The 20536-nt window shown below is 37.6% G+C and overlaps 1 protein-coding gene across 2 annotated transcripts in view; it reads right to left on the bottom strand.

Annotated features, from left to right (window-relative positions):
* Window positions 1–657: 657 nt before the first annotated feature.
* Window positions 658–20536, bottom strand: part of MRPS35 (mitochondrial ribosomal protein S35) — a 51401-nt gene continuing 31522 nt past the window's right edge. For both annotated transcript variants that reach the window (XM_027541610.1, XM_027541609.1), the window contains exons 6-8: window positions 19621–19730; window positions 17834–17903; window positions 658–2288 (exon numbers count right to left, since the gene is read on the bottom strand). In XM_027541610.1, the coding sequence (XP_027397411.1) occupies window positions 2019–2288; window positions 17834–17903; window positions 19621–19730 (450 nt within the window). In that variant the 3' untranslated portion in view covers window positions 658–2018. The remainder of the gene's footprint in view (window positions 2289–17833; window positions 17904–19620; window positions 19731–20536) is intronic.

The raw sequence follows: 20536 nt of genomic DNA, 5'->3' as shown, positions 1-20536 counted from the left end.
GTGCATGGGATTCTCCAGGCAAGAATGCTGGAATGGGTTGCCATTTCCTTCTCCAGAGGATCTTTCCAACCCAGGGATCAAACCCAGATCCCCCGCATTACAGGCATTCTTTGCCATCTGAGCCACCAGGGAAGCCACAGTTTATTATAGGGAAAGGATACGGATTAAAATCAGCCAAGGTAAGAAGTACCTAGGATGAATTTCAGGGGGGTTTCACACTCACAACTTTGTAAGACACTGTCTTCTCCCTGTGGAAGCAGGATGCATGGTTCTCCCAGCACCAGTGTGTGACAATATGTCCAGAGTATGCTTCATATGTGGACATACGTGGACCATATGTGGACAATATGTCCAGTGAAGCTTACCGGAGCCTCAGTGTTCTACATTTGTGTCGAAGCTCTGTTACACAGATATGCCTGACTGATCAATTACCTGAGCAGTTGATCTCAGCTGGTAGGTGGACTGATTTACTGATAGACTCAAAGCGCCACCCCCCCCAACCCTAAAACACATGGTTGGTTTTTCCAGCATGCTTAAGACTATCAGGTGTAGCTAGCCCCACCCTAAAATCCATTGTGACCAATTCCTGCCCTAAACAAAGACACTTTCATGAGGTATAACAGATTACCTCCCAGAAGGTGACAGCAGAGGCTAGACTCTCTTTGGGCAAAGTCAAATTCTTTATTACACATCATTACTCTGCTTTGATCTGCACTGTACTATTACTCCAGGACTGAGGACCCTAATCACCACCTCTTCATATGTTTCCGAATAACCACCTCTCCTCAGCTTCTACTGTTCTCATGTTTCCTTCTCCAATCCTGTTTCAGCACCTGAGTTTTCCTTAACTCCTTGAGTCTCTAAGAAATGTAACATTTCAATACATTTACATATGCTTTAAATCAGAAGGAGAAGTTCAGTTGTATCTACTTTTTTATTCACTATCTCCATCCAATGGAGGATGGAACTGGAAGCTCTACTGTTATCCTTCATAACCTATGGACTCTTGGTCTTGCTAATACCAAATCATACCTTCAATTTATCTACATCTTTTGAGAAACTGTTCTGAAATTCCTTTTAGCATGTTATATTCTCAAATTCTGTTAAGCAATTTAAATTTTAGGCAAATAACAGCCTCCGTAATTCCTTTATTTCAATTTTAAATTACTCATTGACAACTTTAAAAGTGGTAAGAAATGACTCACAGATATATTTAAAAGTATTCAATTGACAGCTAAATGGAATGAAATGTTTCTTAGGGCAGTGATCAATGTCATTTATTCCAATTAAAGGTCTTTATATCTTATCTCTTTCCTGAGCTGTAGAAGTTCTAGCTGGGGCTTCCAGAGAGGTGAATATCGGTCAACCTCCACTTCCACTTTTCTGCAAGTTTGGGCTTGGAGAAATGAGCCAAAGAAAATGGAAACAGGATGCTAAACAGAACTGAATCAACATAAAGTGATCCCAGAACAGAGAGATGGAACAAACTTCTTAGGTTAGAAAATACTGCCAAGAACCTGTTTCTAATCAGAATCAGCATCTGCAAAAACCTCACTCGGCAGGTAGCAGTTATGTAGACAAAACACTAAACTGCAGTCAGGGGACTGGGTTCTGAGCTGAACTTCCTAAATACCCAAAATCATTATTCAAAAGCAACCAGTAAGTACTGATTTGTAGAGAAAGAAATAGAGCAGGTGACAAAAGAACAATATATTGTGTGTGTGTGTGTGTGTGTGTGTATATATATACATATACACACTAAAGGGTTATGGTAGAAATAAAATTCAAACACTTTAGGACCAGAAGAAATCAGAATCAAATTAGTCTGACTGCCCTAGTATATAAGAAAACCTTTGAATAATCATTGCCCTTGTATCTTAGAATGAAAGGAATAATTTTAACTCTAATGTAGTAAAACAATGGCTTTTTAAAAAAAAAAACATTTTCAATTTTATATCAAATTAATGATTACATATGTATCATAAAATTAGTAAATCAAGGAAATTTTTCTGTATAATTCACGTCAAATGTAATAGTCTCTTCACTGATTCTTTGTACTGAGAAATGGTATTCTCATTGTCCCCCTCATTCTTAAGACTAACAACAGAATTTTTGTAATCTTCAACTTCTTTAGTACTAAGGAGCTCTTCTTTACTTAATTCTGTATTTTTCTCAGCAGCTTTAATTTGGAAAAGGGTTTCCAGAATGTTTTTTTCTGAGGCGCTATCTTTCCATACATACTCTTCCATATCTGCTTCAGTCTTCTTTTTCTCCCACTCTTCAGTTTTCTGAAAAGACAAAAAAAAACAATCTCTGATTTTGAGAATTATCTGGTCAACACTGCATGTTCACCCTGATTCACCTCCCTTATCCAGCACAGCTACCTACCTGCAGCAACAGCTGTGGGCTGCACACTCGTATTACATGAATACCTCGTTACCACTCACTAATTCTATCCACAGAATTTATACTTTATCTGCCCTACGAATGGCACTTACAAAGCAAGACTATTTCCCAAAAGACCCAGAAAACTCACTCCTTGCAGCTTTCTAGACGCTAAACTCTAACACAGCAAACATTTCTGAGGTTAAAGCTATGAGAGCTGAAAGAAGACTGTATTTATCTTTGTAAATGCCTGTGGGGATGACAAGGGGAAGACCAATTATTATAATAAAAATAAAAATATAAAGTTTGTGTGATTTTTAGTGACTTTTAGTGATTTTTAATGACTATATATTCTGGAATTTTGTTTTGTTATTATCGTTACTTTCTGTTCCTAAAATGGAAATAATTTTCAATCCCACTTATTTTTTCTTACAGAAAGTATTACCATGTTATTTTAGGGAAGACTGGTAGATTTTAGATTAATATAATTCAGATTTATGATTTAAATGAAGATGTAACATTCTGTGAAAAAAAAATCAAGCAACACAGCTCATATGTAATACACTCTCGTTTACAGAAGTGCTAAATACCAGCCACATTCTTTCCAAATTAACACATAACAGTATTGTGAGCCATAGGCTATTATGGAATGAGCCACTAGTCTTACAACATTTGAAGGTGGTACACCCCCCAAATTATAAAGTTTTTCAAGTATTAAAAGCGAAGGCAGGTTTGTAAGGCTGTCAGAAATCACATTCTAACTTTGAAAACTCCTCTTGAGCTAGACCACAGCTTGAGCAGACAAGAGCTCCAAGGCGCCTCGGAACCAAATGAGTTAGCAAGGAGGCAGTTTCCAGCCATGCCACTTTCCCATCCCCACTCCCGCCCCAAGAGCTCTTGAGAAGAGAAAAGCAGGAGCAATCTGTCATCCCTCAAAGGATGCACAGGAGCCCCGCCAAAGGCAAACAAGCCACCGGGGATGCCACTGACTCAACAAACCCCACTTGGATCACTAAAGCCCCGGGAAGAAGCTCCCCCACCACAGGGACCCACAAGAAGAAACCCTCCTTTAATCCTTCAAACTGTGGACTCTCTTCTTCAAGAGAAACAAACAGACATAGAGAGTTTCGCAGCTCCCAAATTCCTCAGCCAAAGCGGGGTCTCTGTGCTCGCAGCTCCCCTGTGTCTGCCCCACCTCCGTATGCTGAGTTTATGGCTGAGGACAATGTTCCCACTTAAGTTCTAGAAACATCTTATCCAGCTGAGAATCAACTCTTGCCCCCTTTTTCCTGGTAAGGGAGGTTTTAGGCTTGGCAGAGGGGCAGGGAGAATATGAAATAACTTCTTGTGCCCTGTCCCCACAACCTTGTTGCAAATAACTTCTAACAGCCAAACTCTAAGTCTGTACATTAAAAAAAAATAATAATAACTGACAAAATGATGCTACCTGCCAAGCTTTCACTGTAATATATGAGGCAGGAATAAATGTCAGCCCCTTAACAAAGTAAATCCCCTAAATTAAATACATTACTGGGCCTATCTACTCTTGCCAATGCTTTAAATGTTCAAGACAGTGTCAGAGTTTCTGCATACTTCTCCAAGTGAAATAAACTGAGCTCAATGAACATATTTTATAAAGCATTAAGTAAAACAGTCACTCCATCTCATTCTGAACTGTTAGAAAGTAAGCAATTAAGAAACTGTTTAAAAAATTGTTTCACCTAGGTTTATCTGGATTTTCTTAATTGACTTGAAATAGGTGCTTAAACAGAGGAGCTAACCACATTAAATCCACTAACAATTTCCAACATTTTCAATCTTCCCCTTATATTTGGAGTATACAATTCTACATTGGTCTCTAAGATGTGTTTACAGTTGTGCCGTGATACTAATTCCTAGGCACTCGAGGTGCCCAGTGAGCCTGGAGGAGCAGGGACGCCAAGCACCCCCTCCTTCATTTATCTCAGGAGAGAATTTTCTATGTGTGCAGTGACATGAAAAACACTGCAACTCCCAGGTGGCTCTAGTGACAAAGAACCAGCCTGTCAATGCAGGAGACATAAGAGACCTGGGTTCGATCTCTGGGATAGGAAGATCCCCTGAAGAAGGAAATGGCAACCTGCTCCAGTATTCTTGCGTGGAGAATCTCACAGACAGAGGAGCCTGGCAGGCTACAGTCCACAGGCTCGCAGAGAGTCGGGCACAACTGAAGCAACTCAGCACGCACACATGTACACTTACTACTGTTCTAAATGGTCACAGTCAGCTGCAAGCTTAACAATACTCTTGTTTTTCCATATATTCTAGCTTTAGGATCCAAACTCTGCCCAGCTCAATATAACTTCCAAGATAATAATAGTAACAATCTCCTAAATTTGAATACTTACTATGTACCTGGTACTTCAATACTTACATGTGTATAGTAATTAATAGAATTTGTATTAAGACCTACTGGATTAGATTTTAACATCTCTACAGATAAGAAACTAAATATTACAGAAGTTAAACATAGGGTCATAGTCACCTGGGAACGGTTCAGAGTGGCACATATACCATAAGTTATGTAACCTCTCCAAAGGTGACCGCGGCAACCCCTAATCAAACATACTACTTTTCTAGCAACAGGCATAAATATTCACACTAAACGCGATAAACAAAGGCTATAAATAGTTTCTCATCCATTTAGAAGTCATGAAAAGACTAGTGATTTCCAAAGCTTCTGGAAAAACCCTACCTGCCATGGTACAACTAAGCTTGTGAGCCACAATTACTGAGCTCACACTCTAAAGGTGTGCTCTGGCAACAAGAGAAGCCACGACAATGAGAAGCCCGTACACTACAACTAGAGAATGCCCACACACAGCAATGAAGATCCAGCACAGCCAAACATAACTAAGTTTAAAAAAAAAAGTAATCTTAATGGAACCCCTGCCTGGAATCCCTTGAATTCTGGCTCCTGGCTGGGTTTGGCTAATGGGAGGAATGAGCAGGAGACCTAGAGAATGACAGAGTGAGGTCACTGCTGTCTTCCCAACTCTCTCCCTTACAGAGACCACGCCCCACAGCCTGTCAGGTGGCCCGCCCCGCCACAGCTCGCAGCACTTCCCTCTTCCCCCTTCATATACGGGGTGTGATGGCACCCTACTCTCACCACCCTTGAGAACGGCACCCTTACTTGTTTCTGTTATTGAACCTTTGTAAAATGTCTCCTTAATAAAATATCCGAAAATGAAGAAAAACAAAAAAGCAATTGCAAAATAATCTTCTAGTCTTTGTAAACGATAAAAAAGCAATAATATTTTACATAATGCTTGTCACTTCAGAATATTTTTCACTTAAAGAGGTATAGACATAAAATCTTTGAGGGGAAAGAAAACTCCAAATTTTTTTTTTAAATTTACATTATGATTTCCACTTTCAAATAGATGTAACAGGTCACAGCCTGCCTCTGCTTTGGCTTCAACTGGAAAAAAAGCCAGGCAGTAAAAATATCAGAGTTTCAGAATCAGCAAGGACTAGATGAATGTGAATTCCAGGCTGCAAGGATATGGGAAGCCCTTCTGAAAACCCCTACCCATTTTCTTCCCTGAGACCATTTTCCAATTCTGTATGAGACTGGCACCTGGCCCACATGGAAGGACTCTACTTGGGAAAAGAGAAAAGAGATGAGGTTTTGAGCTGTCATCCAGGGTTTGTGTGATAGACTGGAATTGAAGAGTCCCAAACATGACTGGTTTTAGTTCTGTGACTACTTCTGGAAAACTGGGGAGGCTGAATCAAGCTTCTAAAAAGCAAATCTCTTGTATACCGTAGTGGTTAGGAGGCAAAGTCCCAGTAGAGGGAAGCCCTGTTTCAAACACACAACCAGTCTCCCTCTCAAGACATCTATCTGCTAGATTCTGCTGCAAGGGCTAGAGGTTATCAAGTTAAGCTCAAAACTTCTCAAAGGCACAAGTGACTCTTAAGCAGGCTTTGAGATGTGGAAGCAGACTCACCAAGTTCCTAAATAAAATGCCTGAGAAAGAGACAAAGGTGAACAAAATCTTAAAAAACTGTAACCCAGCCCTGCTCCAGCTCAGTGATGATTGGATTAAAATAAGCCAGTGATCATCTCTGCCTAAGAGAAAAAAAGAGGCAATTCTTTCTGATGGATGACATCATATGGTAAAAGAATCCACATGCAATGCGGGAGACATGGATTCGATTCCTGGGTTGGGAAGACTCTCTGGAGGAAGGCATGGTAACCCACTCCAGTATTCCAGAATCTAGGGATTCTGGAGAATCCCTAGGGACTGAGGAGCCTGGTGGGCTACAGTCCATGGGGTCTCAAAGAGTGGGACACGACTGAGCAACTAAGCACAGCACAGGTCTTTCACACGTAATATCTGTCATGCAAATTACTAGACACTTCAGACGTCTGAAGAAAATCAATCAATACTGTTGATAGCCGGTGCTTGTCCTTCTAAATTCATTTTTTAAAAGCAAAGCTATGATTACCTTTCATATATAATTTTGTACTCTGAGCTGTAATTCACTGCCAAATTTTTATTGCTTCTGAAATTACACCCAGGATTGAAGTGTGCAATTGTAAAGAATTTTTTTTTTCGAAGAGTAGTTGGCATGTATTAATTTTAAAGCGTAAACAACAGATATTCAAATTGTTGGGGGAGGGCACTTAAAAATAACCAATGTAAGCTCAAACTGATCATCATTTAGGCAGAGTCTGATTAGTCTGTAGACTTCAATTTTAATACCTCAAGTACTAAACATTTACCATTTCACCATCTGACTTAGGTATGTATACAATACATATACGTATATATGGTCTCTTTTCTTCCTTGCCTACCACAAGGGAACCTGCTCTGATTACATTCCTAGAGGAAGCAACCTTCTATTCCACGTGATCCTGTTCTCTTGTCCACATATCAGCTCTATTATTCACTCACTCAGTACATATTTGTTATACAACTACTGTCCCAGGCACTGTGCTCTCCTGGAACTGCCAGCCTAGTATATGGAATGTTGAGCTGAGTGGGAGCTGTCAGATGAAGGCTGTGATCCCAGCACAGGAAAGAGTATCCATAAAGGCTGGAGGCAGGAACAAGCTTAGTACGTTCAGGGCTGAATGAAGGCCAAGGTGAGGAAAGTGGCATGGGATGAGAAAGCACCTTACATATATTGGTTCATTTAACTTCCACAGCAACCCTATGAGGTAGTACTATTCATATCTGTTTTACAGAATGGGAAATTGAAACCCAGAGCAATTAAATAATCTGTCTCAAATCATACCGCTTCTCAGTGGTAGAACATGTTGCAAGGAACATAGAAACATGGTAAAAAAAAACCCACAAAATAATAATTTATTTCAATCTATGATGTTTCTTCTCATTGTAAGCATGAATTCAATACAAAGAAAAACACAATAGCTACTTCATGCACTGGTCAGTGAATTCCAATGTAACAGAAGGCAATGAAGCATCTGTTTCACTAAACACACAAATATGTCACCTTCTACCATCTTATTTATAACTCCCTTTGCCTAGGACATGAATCACTGTAATATTCCACTTCTCATGATTACAAGTAAGGCATTGTGCTAGAGAACGGAAAACAGTTTTACTATTAAAAAAAATCCAAGTTACTCAAAAATTATAAAAAATAGGAATAGGTTAAATATCTGTAATGGATTAAAGAGTTACTGACAACCAATTTAGTTACCAAACCTAAACTTTTAACTGAGTTATGTCAAAGAATTCAATTCAAATCAGATCAGTTTTTTAAAAATGTACTGAAAGCTAATATGCCAGACAGACACTGTATTAGATGCTGGGAATATAAAGATGAATGAAATACACTGTCCTGTCCTCAGTGACCACACAGTCTAATCGAGCTTGGCAGACATGCATACAGGCAATAACCATAAACACAATGAGAGGAAGGTTAACTGGTGGAAGGAGGAAGGGAAAAGGAAGCGAGGAGATGTCTAAGAGAGGTCACATGTGAGGTTTATTAGAGGATTCATATGAAGTTGCAAGGCTGATCAATTTGAAAAGGTATTATAAGCAAAGAGAACAGTACATGCATGCAAAGTTATGGAAGAACATATTCTGTTCATTAAGTTACAGGGTATATAACCTACATTTCCTGAGCAGCTGGTAATGAGGTGGTGGTTAGTCGCTTAGTCTGTTTCTGACTCTCTGTAACCCCAAGGACTGTAGCCTACTAGGCACCTCTGTCCATGGAATTCTTCAGGCAAGAATACTGGAGTGGGTTGCCATTCCCTTCTCCAGGGGATCTTCCCCACTCAGGGATTGAACCCAGGTCTCCTGAATTGCAGGCCAGATTCTTTACCATTTGAGCCACAGGGAAGCCCAATGAAGTGGTTTGGTTCAGTTCAGTTCAGTTTAGTCCCTCAGTTGTGTTCGACTCTCTGCGACCCCATGGACTGCAGCATGCCAGACTTCCCTGTCCATCACCAACTCCCAGAATTTACTCAAACTCATGTCCATTGAGTCAGTGATGTCATCCAACCATCTCATCCTCTATTGTCCCCTTCTCCCGCCTTCAATCTTTCCCAGCATCAGGGTCTTTTCAAATGAGTCAGGCCTTCACCATCAGGTGATCAGAGTATCAGAGTTTCAGCTTCAGCATCAGTCCTTTCAACACATATTCGGGACTGATTTCCTTTAGGATGGACTGGCTGGATCTCCTTGCTGTCCAAGGGACTCTCAAGAGTTTTCTTCAGCACCACAGTTCAAAAGCATCACTTCTTTTGGCACTTAGCTTTCTTTATAGTCCAACTCTCACATCCATACACGAATATTGAAAAAACCATAGCTTTGACTAGATGGACCTTTGTTAGCAAAGTAATATCTCTGCTTTCTAATATGCTGTCTAGGTTGGTCATAACTTTTCTTCCAAGGAGAAAGCGTCTTTTAATTTCATGGCTTCAGTTACCAACTGCAGTGATTTTGGACCCCCCAAAATAAAGTCTCTCATGTTTCCCCATCTATTTGCCATGAAATGATGGGACCAGATGCCATGATCTTAGTTTTTGGAATGTTGAGTTTTAAGCCAACTTTTTCACTCTCCTGTTTCACTTTCATCAAGAGGCTCTTGATGAAATGAAGTGGTAAATTGCTGTAAATAGACATACTAAGGAGTTTAGATTTTATCCCACATAATGGGAAACCACTGAAGGATTTTATAAAGGGATATGATATAACAGATTTGATTTTTAGAACAATTACTTAGTAGCAATATGGAAGATAGATAAGACAGGAAAATCAATAAGGCTATTATAGTTATTCTGACAAAGACCCATACAGGACAATAGCAGTAGGAATAAAGAAGAGAAAATAGTTTTAACAGATGTTTAAAAGCTAGAACTTAAAAGATCTGGTGACTTATCAGGGGAGATAGGGAGGGAAGAAAAAAGTGTCATTTTCAAGGTTCATGACTTCAGCCACTGAATGGAAATTTTCTTAATGGCCTTTAAGTATATGATAGGCTCCTGAGCATCAGATATAAAATGAAGTATTGCCTGAAGGCAAAGAGATATGAGACGTATCACTTTACTGTATCATCATCCTACTCAAGAACAGCTGCATACTGCCTACCACATTAAGTGAAAAAAAACATTCTATGTATGTATGATACACAAATCCTTCTTTTTTCTTGCCCCTTTCATTTTAATGCCCATATCACACCCCCAGGGCTAACACTAGATACATGTACAAAAACTGTCTTTTTTTCTTGTTTAAAGATTTTTTTTTTTAATGTGGATCACTTTAAAAATCTCTATTGAGTTTGTTACAATATTGCTTCTATTTCTTGTTTTGGTTTTTTGGCAACAAGGCACCTGTGAGCTTAGCTTCCTGACCAGGGACTGAACCATACCTCCTCCACTGGAAGGCAAAGTCTTAACCACTGGACCACCTGGAAGTCCCCAAAAACTGTCTTGGAAGAGATATATCAAACCTTCTAATAAGTTTCTTTACTAACAAAATTCAGACTGGGGAAGTTATTCCCAATCAAGAGCTCAGCAACAGAGCCTTTAGAATAAAATACATCTGGGTGTCTCCTCTGGAGATTTTGACTCTGCAAGATCTAAGTTATCTGTAACTTAGAAAAGCTTGACAGGTGAGTTTGATGAAAGCCCCAGCTGAAAATCAGTTATGGAGACAGATAAATTTTCAATTAAAAGTTAAGTTTTAAGAACTAGCAGCTAAAGTTCAGGTTTGATTTCATCTCTTTTGTTTCCTAATATTTTACCATGGAAGTTGAATAAAACTAAGTAATATGATACCATGAAAAGAATGTGAAACTCTGAAGCTGCAGTTCAAGTCTGAGTTTCTTGGGTTCACAAACTCTGTGACCTTGGGCAAAATACTTGATCTCTCCTTTAAGTCTTAATTTCTCAGGGGAATGAAGAAAGTATAAAGGTTATATAATGAAGAGGTTGTAATAGATAAATTTTGTAGATAACTTCTAAAATAATATAGAATTACAACACATTTTCTTTAAATATTTGGAAAAAGACCACATAGTCAAATGAAAAACAAACCTGATCAACATATAGCCCAAATCATACATCCATGAAAATTAAGTACCTCAAACTGTTTCAAACACATTTCTTAAACTTTGGGCATAATTATTGATTGTTGATTATTAATAATCTTATTAATAGATCATTAAAAAGCTATACCAGTAAAAAATTATTGCTAACATTTAACAAGTATGCTACATTTTATATTACTGAGAAATGAATTTGTTTGTAACTCTGTCACTTTACTTTTTTAAGATGAAAAACTACTTCAAATGTCTGTTTTTGGATATCCAAAAGAATACACAATGTTTCAATAGCTGTCAATCCATGGAACATGGACTAAGGCAACTTTTGTACTCAAGATAGTAAGATAGTGTAACTTGCTGTCTATGCAATGTAGTCAGACAAATAAGAGGCACAAATATATCTGAAAAGAATTAATTTCCAAAATATATAAAGAACTCATGCAACCCAACAGCAAAAAAAAAGAAACAATCTAATTAAAAAATAGGCAGAGGATCTGAACAGACATTTTTCCACGACAGACATACAGATGGCCAAGAGCCACCTGAAAAGGTGTTTAACATCACTAATCAATGGTACAAGCTCACAAACCTGTTAGAATGGTTATTACCAAAGAGACATTAACAAGTGTAGGTGAGAATGTAAACTGGTGTGGCCACTATGGAAAACAGTATGAAGATTCCTCAAAAAACTAAAAACAGAACTATCATATGATCTAACAGTTTCACTTCTGGGTATTTAGCTGAAGGAAATGAAAACTCGAACTCGAAAAGATATTTGCACCTGTGCACTGCAGGATTATTTATAATAGCCAAGGCATGGAAACAACCTAAGTGTCCGTGAATGGATGAAAGGATAAAGAATAGTCAGTCACAGTCGCTCAGTCGTGTCCGACTCTTTGCAATCCCAAGGACTGTAGCCCACCAGGCTCCTCTCTCCATGGGATTCTCCAGGCAAGAATACTGGAGTGAGTTGCCATTTCCTTCTTCTTGGATCGAACTTGGGTCTCCTACATTACAGGCAGATTCTTTACTATCTGAGCTGTAAGTGGTGTGTACATATGCGATGGACTATCATTTAGCCATAAAAAAGGGAATTCTGCCATTTTCGACAACATGGATGAACCCTGTGGGCATTATGCTAAGTGAAATAAGTCAGAGATAGGCAAATACTGTAAGATCTCACTTATGTGTGGGAATCTAAAAGAAAAACAACAAAAAACCTCACAGAAGCAGAGAGTAATAGCTGGTTGCCAGAGGCTTAGGGTGGCAAAATGATTGAAGGTGATCAAAAAGTACGAACTTTTAGTTATAAAATAAATACGTCACAGGAATATAATGTACAGCCTGCTGGTGACCACAGTTAAAACTTGAAAGTTGCTAGGAGAGTAGATCTTAGAAGTTCCTCATCACAAGAAAAAAAGTGTTTATTAACTATGTATGATGGTGGAAGTTGACATATTGCTGGAGCGCCTATCAAAGCCCTGAAGGATATACAATAAATAAGCAGAGAAAAATAAAAACTGAACAGTAAATTATATAACCTTTATAACACTTTTATTTTATTGTTAAATATTATAGTATTTATTACTAAACCAACTTGCTTCCACTAGTATTCCTCAAAGGATAGTGTTTTCTCCTTAGGTATTAATCTCCATATCCAACAACACCAAGCATACAGGCAACTAAACATGCATGTGCCCATCAATTAATAAACAGTTCATTTTATTGAAAGCACACTTGACAGTTGCTGTGAAAATGGTTTACTCTTTCATAAACACTACAACAGTGAAAGAGGTGCCTTTTCAAACATCAAGTAAAATGCTACGGTGCATGCTCACACTCAGTTGTGTCCGATTCTTTCTGACCCCAGGGACTATAATCCACCAGGTTCCTCTGTCCATGGAATTCTCCAGGCAAGAATACTGGAGTCGGCTGCCATGCCCTCCTGCAGGGGATCTTCCTGACCCAGGGATCAAACCCACATCTCCTGCTTGGCAAGTGGATTCTTTACCACTGGGTTACCTGGGAAGGATCCCCCCCCATCCCCACCGCTACCAATGCTACTACATCAGTCATTACTGCCCTCTGGATACAAATCTACACTCATTCAGTAAGCCCTACGGCCTGCTCACAGCCTGGCTCAGAATGATTTTTCAGTCTCATCTCCTTCGTCTGCCTGTTGGTCATACACCCTGGCCACACCAAACTTCTGCCTGCTCTCTAAACCCACCAGACCTAGAGAGTCCTTCACCCACTTCTCCACGGCACACTCCTACTCATCTTCTAAGACCAGTCACCACTTCTGTGAAGCTTCAAGGGAGAGTTGATTTTTGTCTGCACCTCTCACAGCGCTATGTGTCAACCTCCCTTACCTGGTGGAACAGACTACACTAACCACCAAATCCTTCTAGAAATAAAGCTACTTAAAAGCAGAGGCTCATTCATTTTGATCATCTGACTGATACCCACCACTTTTAAACAAGAACAAAATCATTGATGAATGCTAAGAAAAGCAAACAGATACTGTTCAAGCATTCTCTCTAATATAAACTGGAAATGTATATGTACGTGAAAACACATGAAAGATCACAATGAATTCATCAACCACCAGATTAAATGGCGATTATCGCTCTGCAAAAGGATTCATTATTTTTACCAGAAAGTGAAAGTGAAGTAGCTCAGCCGTGTCCAACTCTTTGCAACCCTGTGGACTGTAGCCTACCAGGCTCCTTCCTCCATGGGACTCTCCAGGCAAGAATACTGGAGTGGGTAGCCATTTCCTTCTCCAGGGGATGTTCCTGACCCAGGGATCAAACCGGGGTCTCCGCATTGCAGACAGACGCTTTAACCTCTAAGCCACCAGGGAAGCCCTTTTCCCAGAAATACTTATAATAAAGTCCCCTTTAAAAATAAACTCTTTGTAAAATTATCCCTTTTATCCATTTTGTTATGTGACTTTTCAGAACCACTTTGTTACAAACCTAGATACATTCCTGACTGGCAACAAGATGATCATGCAGTCCAAATAAGACAGTCGAAAATTCAATTTTAAAAGCCAATCTTGAGTAATTAAGTATCAAAATCATTCAAGAACCCTTTCAATCTAGTTTTAGATATCTACATTTTCTGAAGCAAGTCTATCTTTTGTGCAAGTCACTTTGTAAAATGCTTCATTCAATCATTTCTTAACCAAATCACTTGTGGAAGGTTTTAAGAATAACATGCAACAAAGTTAACATTTAGGAAGCTTTTGTTATTATCAGTTGTGTCAGAACCTGAGTCAGATACAAGTTCTAAAAATTCAAATACAATAGGACATAGATCTGACTTCATCTGTATAAAGTCTTTGTCAAGTTAAATGTGAGCTATGCACAGAAACTGGGAATGAATGAATTTGAAATTCTAAAACACATCTTCCTTCATTCTAGTAGTTAACGGCAATAATAATAGCCACCATTTAATGAGCACCCACTATTCACCAGACATTTCACATAAATTCTCCCTGATCCATCCAAAAGCCCCTCAAAGAAATCTGAGCCTCAAACATTAAATGGCTGGCCAAGGCTACACAGGTAGCAGGTTCATGAGCGTGTGCTCAGTTGCTTCAGCTGTGTCTGTCTCTTTTTAACCCCATGAACGGTAACCTGCCAGGCTCCTCTTGTCCATGGGATTCTCCTGGCAAGACTACTAGGGTGGGTTGCCCTGCCCTCCTCTAGGGGATCCTCCCAACTCAGGACCTGAACTCAAGTCTCCTGCATCACAGATGGATTCTTTACCCACTGAGTCAAGTAACAAGAAATGAGATTCAAATTCAAATTTGAATGGTTCTAAAGATTAAAAGTTAATTCACTTCTATGCTAACAACGTGTAATACTGAAATATTAACCCAAACTACAAGTCTCTTTCTTTCTTTGAACTGCTTAAGGATAAATGATTTAATGTATTTCTGTTTCTCATCACCTTAGCATGCAATAATCATTCTTTGAAGCATTACTAAGACTCTGTGCCTGAAGTCTATGCTTTTTGAATACAAAAATTAATACAGAAAACCTCAATTAAAATTAGAGTTGGGAATGGCTTGTAGAGGGAGTTCTCACATATTCTCACACTCCATTATTTGCATGCAGTGACCTTCACCTACATGCCTCGCTGGAAGCAGAACTCTGCACAGCAAGAGCCCAGGCAATGAGAAACCTCTCAGCTCCATAAATGAAAAAAGTTACCACCACCCCAAACTCCTACTTTCCTCCCTAGGACTTTCGTTTAGAACAGCCCCTCTCAACTCTCTCCTTTTCCCTATAAAAGCATGCTCCCCTTTGTCTTTGGACTTATGTGTGTGAAGTCACTCAGTCATGTCCAACTCTTTGTGACCCTATGGACCACCAGGCTCCTCTGTCCATGGAATTCTCCAGGCAAGATTCCTGGAATGGGTTGCCATGTCCTTCTCCAGGGGATTTTCCCAACCCAGGGATCGAATCCGTGTCCTTTAAGTCTCCGGCCCTGGCAGGCGGGTTCTTTATTGCTAGCACCACCTGGGAAGCCCCTTGGACTTACCTATGGTTCACCACAGATTACATTTCCCAAACGGTAATTCTGTGCTGTTCCTCAATAAACCCATTTTACTGTTTTAGAGCAACAAGTTCTACTTTGATACTTCTATACAGTTAACTGTTTTGAATAGCACACAACAGTAACTTCCTTTTACTGAAGTCTAGACAAATACCTTTTTAGAGAAGTTTCAGTACCATGTTACATAAAAATACCAACTACTTTCTCTCAATGCTACTTAGAGGTAACCTCCATGGAGCTTAGCTTTTAGGTATTAAATGCTCTGAAACTAGCCTTAAAAATAAAGGAATGGATTAAAAGGGGCTCTCTAAATATTTGATTAAATACCAGGTGGTAACATCAATTTCAAGTATGAATTCCATGCTGGTGAAGGAAAAAAAAGTTTCAATTCAATAAAAATTCTGTTCCACCAGCTCTGCAAAATTTCACGGCTCATCTGCATTCTCTTAAAGCTTCTTCACTGATGGTACTTGTTTAGAAAGGATCAAGAGCCAAGTTTAATATAGGATTTATTTAATTATATCTGTTTAGGACAGTTGTATGTGGGTAGTTATTCTGCCATCAAAGTAATTAGCATTAAGATCAAAAGCTCCTTACGTGAATCCAGAATACAAATTTGTTTGGATTTTATGTCATGGAACCACAGAAAGAATCCAGTAAGTCAACTTTAACTGAATTTATTTATGCCTGTCATTTCCTTTGGGGCAAATTCATTTTACAGACTGCTGGCAAAATAAGAGACTCAAAACTGGTCAGCTTTTATTGTTTGGTATTAACTCTTTAAGTGGTGGCCATAGAGCTGAAGCTAATTCAGCCATGTTGTTGGTTCAAAAGGGAACTTAATTATCTCAAGCCAAATGTATTTATATAATCAGTTGACAGGAAACAGATTAACTGCTATTATAATGTTCCTGAAGCCAGGAACTAGAAAACAAGATGAACTGTAATTAGAACAGCTCAAAAGCAAAGAGCTACCAGCTACTTTTTGTCCTTTTACTAAATTTGCAACAAAGTTTTATTTTATTTTTTATTTTTCACTCACCCTCTTGTGCTGTTTTATGATTAACATCAATGAACTCTGCAATAAGAGTAGCTGTATGTGTTCACAGAATTACACAGAGATGAAAGGAGACTCCAAAGACCATCTAAAGCAACTAACATCTGAAGAGTATGCTCCTTTTACTATATCCCCACTAAGCAACCACTCCTAGAGAAGGAAGCAACCCACTCCAGTATTCTTGACTGAAAAATCCCACAGACAGAGCCTGGTGGGCTACAGTTTGCAGAGTTCGAGACAACTGAGTGATACACACACCCCTACACCCACACACGCAATAAGCAACCAGTGGATGAAACATTTTTTACCTATGAAAGCAGCCCACTCCATCTTCAGATGAATCCTGTACAGAGCTTTCACTCAGTAAATAAATCATTATCGTTTCTACTTTGTTGTATCCGTAAAAGTCATGAAAAACAGATCTCTTTTTTCATATGAAGTCCTTTGAACATCTAAAGAGAGTGACTTTCTCCACCTACTTCCATTCTTTCATGAGTTCCTAACATGAAATGCAGTAAGTCCCATGTCTATGCTGGGCAAGCTTCAAAAAGTTACATTTATGTGCATATCTAAAATTATTTTAATTTTAAAGCATATAAAACTGTGAGTTACCTAAATATATTAGTTACCAACTTTAAATGAGTTGATGCTCACACATAGCAAAATCTTCCTTATATGCATACTTATACAACTCAACAAAATCAGATACCAGACTGTTTTTATACTGTTTCAATAATTAACTGCCCTAACTGCCCCTAATGTATACCAGTGAAAAGTTCACATGAAAGACTACATGTTACCTAAAATTTTAATAAACATTTAACGTACTTTCTATAAAGTTTTAGAGATTTGTTTTGTAGTTTACTTGAATAACAGGATGAATTATGTAGTTTCAAGTAATATAGATGTGATCTCCCTTCCATAACTTTGACAACTTTCACCCAAAGTCAAACAAATTAAAAAAAAAATAAAAAATTTTTCATTTTTTTAGCCTAAGCCAGAACCTGAACTTAAGGCATTTTGGTCATCTGATTTCTGAAGGTCCTGAGATGGACTGCATAATATATTTCAAGATCCTCACTTTCAATATCAGTAGACGTTACCTTAAAACATTTTACATGTCCTTACCTTAAATAGCAGTTCATTAAACTCTCAACTGAATGCTGGATACACAGACTGTTTTAAAAGGCTAACATCTCTCAAATTACAATGACAAAATTATTAAACACTCATTCTACAGTCACTTACCCAAGACTCATGGTATAAAACTGTTAGTAGATACATTGCATAATCATAATTCTGTCTCTTTAAAGGGCACCTTTAAAAGAGAGAGGACAGAAGTCAAAATGGTAAACTTTCAGTATACAGAATAATTTGCAAAGTACACAAATACTAAATACAAAGGATAACTTATATTCAGGGATTCCCTATCTGCCTTAAGAAAATTCTGTCCTTGGAATAAGAATTATCTATGTACTTTATGATTTGAGGACACTGAAAACTGATGCTATTTTTACTTTTATTTAAGAGGATCTCTTCGCTTTCATTACTAACAAAGTTATTTACATATGATAATAGCTTTACACTATTTTTACTATGACTGTGTCAAACCCAAGCGCCTTTCATGATCTCAGGGCTACGAGTCTGCAATTACAGGAACATATCTGCTGTGTTTCTTTAAAGAATACAGAGACAGATGGTAATCTAGAAGTTCATCCTGATCTCCCCAGAGCTGATTCTTTTAAAAATGAGCTACACTACACAATGCTGTATTTTTTTTTTTTTTTACAATGCTGTATTTTTATGCTGTCATATTTAAAATGGAACTAATGGCCCAATATTAGATAAACATCTACATGAATATGAGCTGGCATTAGCTTTTAGGCTACAAAAGTAGTAGAGAAACGGAAGTAATTAATTCTAATTTCTTTCAACATAACTATCATATGACAGTTGACTTCAATTGTACCCTGTTTATTTTGTATTTGGTTTAACAGTTTTCTACACAGTTGTTATGGAAAAACATATTTATACTCTGACACTTGTAAACTTAGGGGAAAAAAGCAACATTATCAGAAACTTTAAAGAATTTCTAACTTTTTTTAATATAAATTTATTTAACAGTAACATTTTAAAGGTATTTTTTAAATTGCAAAGACTAAAAACACAGTGCTATTTTATGTTCTCTGAAGCTAGCAAGAACATATTATTAATGTATTAATATTTCAAATCTATTTCTCCCTGAGCTTTTTCCACCCCCATAGTTGCTACCTCTGAATGTCAGGCCACTTCTCTATACCACTAAGAAGCAAGACATAAAACCTAACTGATATGGCTGGTTCATGCTGATATATGATAGAAACCAATATAATATTGTAAAACAATTATCATTCAATTAAAAATAAATTAAAAAAAAAAAACTAATTGATACTGACACCTTCCAATGCTTTGAAACTAGGATAAGGAGAGAGAGAGGATATCTGCCATTTGCTTTTCTTTGTATTTTGACCTAATTTAGAAACAACCAAAGTATAATTCTAGAAATAAAATAATCATTTAGCAAAAACATACCAACAGCCTTGCTTTACCTCAAATGATCTAATTTATAAATTCATATACAATAAATACTGCTTTTACAAACTTCTATGCTAGCACTGAAATTGTGCTTATTTACAAAAATGCCCTGATACATTAAATTTCTACATTTAATAATCTTGATTTTAAAATATAAGATTTCTATACTTTGATTTTGCAGAAAGCTGTTTAAGCATTAATCACTGGCAAATTATACTTTGTTTCCTTCTAACATCTTCCCTGAGTTTTACATGCACAAATATATTAAAAATAACAATAATTTAACTCAGCTACACAAGCCTCTCCTTGAACACAAAGATCACATCAATAGGAGGCTAGTGTGAGGATATTAAAAAATGAATGAGACAGCTTCTCTGACCTAAGAGGTTAATATCAGGCCTGCCAGGGGACTGGAGGACAATAAAGCAACACATGTGATGATACACTGAACTATTCTTTACCTGTCTGTCTTGATGGTAAGCACATCTGTGCTCTTGCAGTATCGATCTCCCACTAGTTTAATAAGTTTCTTCTTTGCATGATCATCTAAATTCAAACTGGAAAGTTTAACCTTAAAAATACATGAAAAAATTTTGAAAAAAATTATATACTTTAAATGAAAAAAAAACAGTGGCAATATTATCTATACTAACATTAAAAAAGAAACCTTTTCAAAAGCCTTTGTATACAGAGTTATCAATTCACAAGTATCATGAAGCCCGATCCTATTCACGGAAAAAAAAAAAAAAAAATGGGAGCAAACTGGGAGTTCTTTGAACGTTCTGGGCATAAGTATCTTTCCTAAAAGAATTAATGACATGTCTCTTGGATGAAATTACAGTGCTTATGAGTAGCAGTAACTAGTAGAATTCAACTCAATAAGTGTTAGTAAAGCTGTTTTTAAAAATAAATGGATGAAAAAAAAATTTTTTAATAAAAATACATGGATGAAACATACAGGCTTTAAGGACTCCTACCATGCAAGTATGAGACCCATATCACTGCAACAGTTTAGGGGCATTTATTTTAAGAGCTGCAGATATCTCAAGGAAGCCAGAATAAAGCACCATGAGGGGTCAAAATATTTGAAATGATTCAGTTCAACATCTCTCAAAATGCTAGTCCCGCAAGCTGCTAAAAAGAATTTTAAAAGAATTTACTTCATTAAAAAGGCTCTCTCTATTGAATCTATTTAGGAAATGCTGAATTAAATTGGGTTCTTCACGGCAGGATTTCTTATACAAAGCAAAATGTTAAACAGCATTCTGAAATTTCAAGATGCAGGATGGTGATGTAATAATTTTCAAATTTATTCAACTCGTGATTCCACTTTTCAAGGGATAATTCATGAACTTAGTCTTTCTTAAAACATATTTT

Source organism: Bos indicus x Bos taurus, chromosome 5 (assembly GCF_003369695.1).
Source record: "Bos indicus x Bos taurus breed Angus x Brahman F1 hybrid chromosome 5, Bos_hybrid_MaternalHap_v2.0, whole genome shotgun sequence".
NCBI classification, from domain to species: domain Eukaryota; kingdom Metazoa; phylum Chordata; class Mammalia; order Artiodactyla; family Bovidae; genus Bos; species Bos indicus x Bos taurus.
Note: the sequence above shows the minus strand (reverse complement) of the source record. Positions and strands in the feature narration are given on the sequence as shown.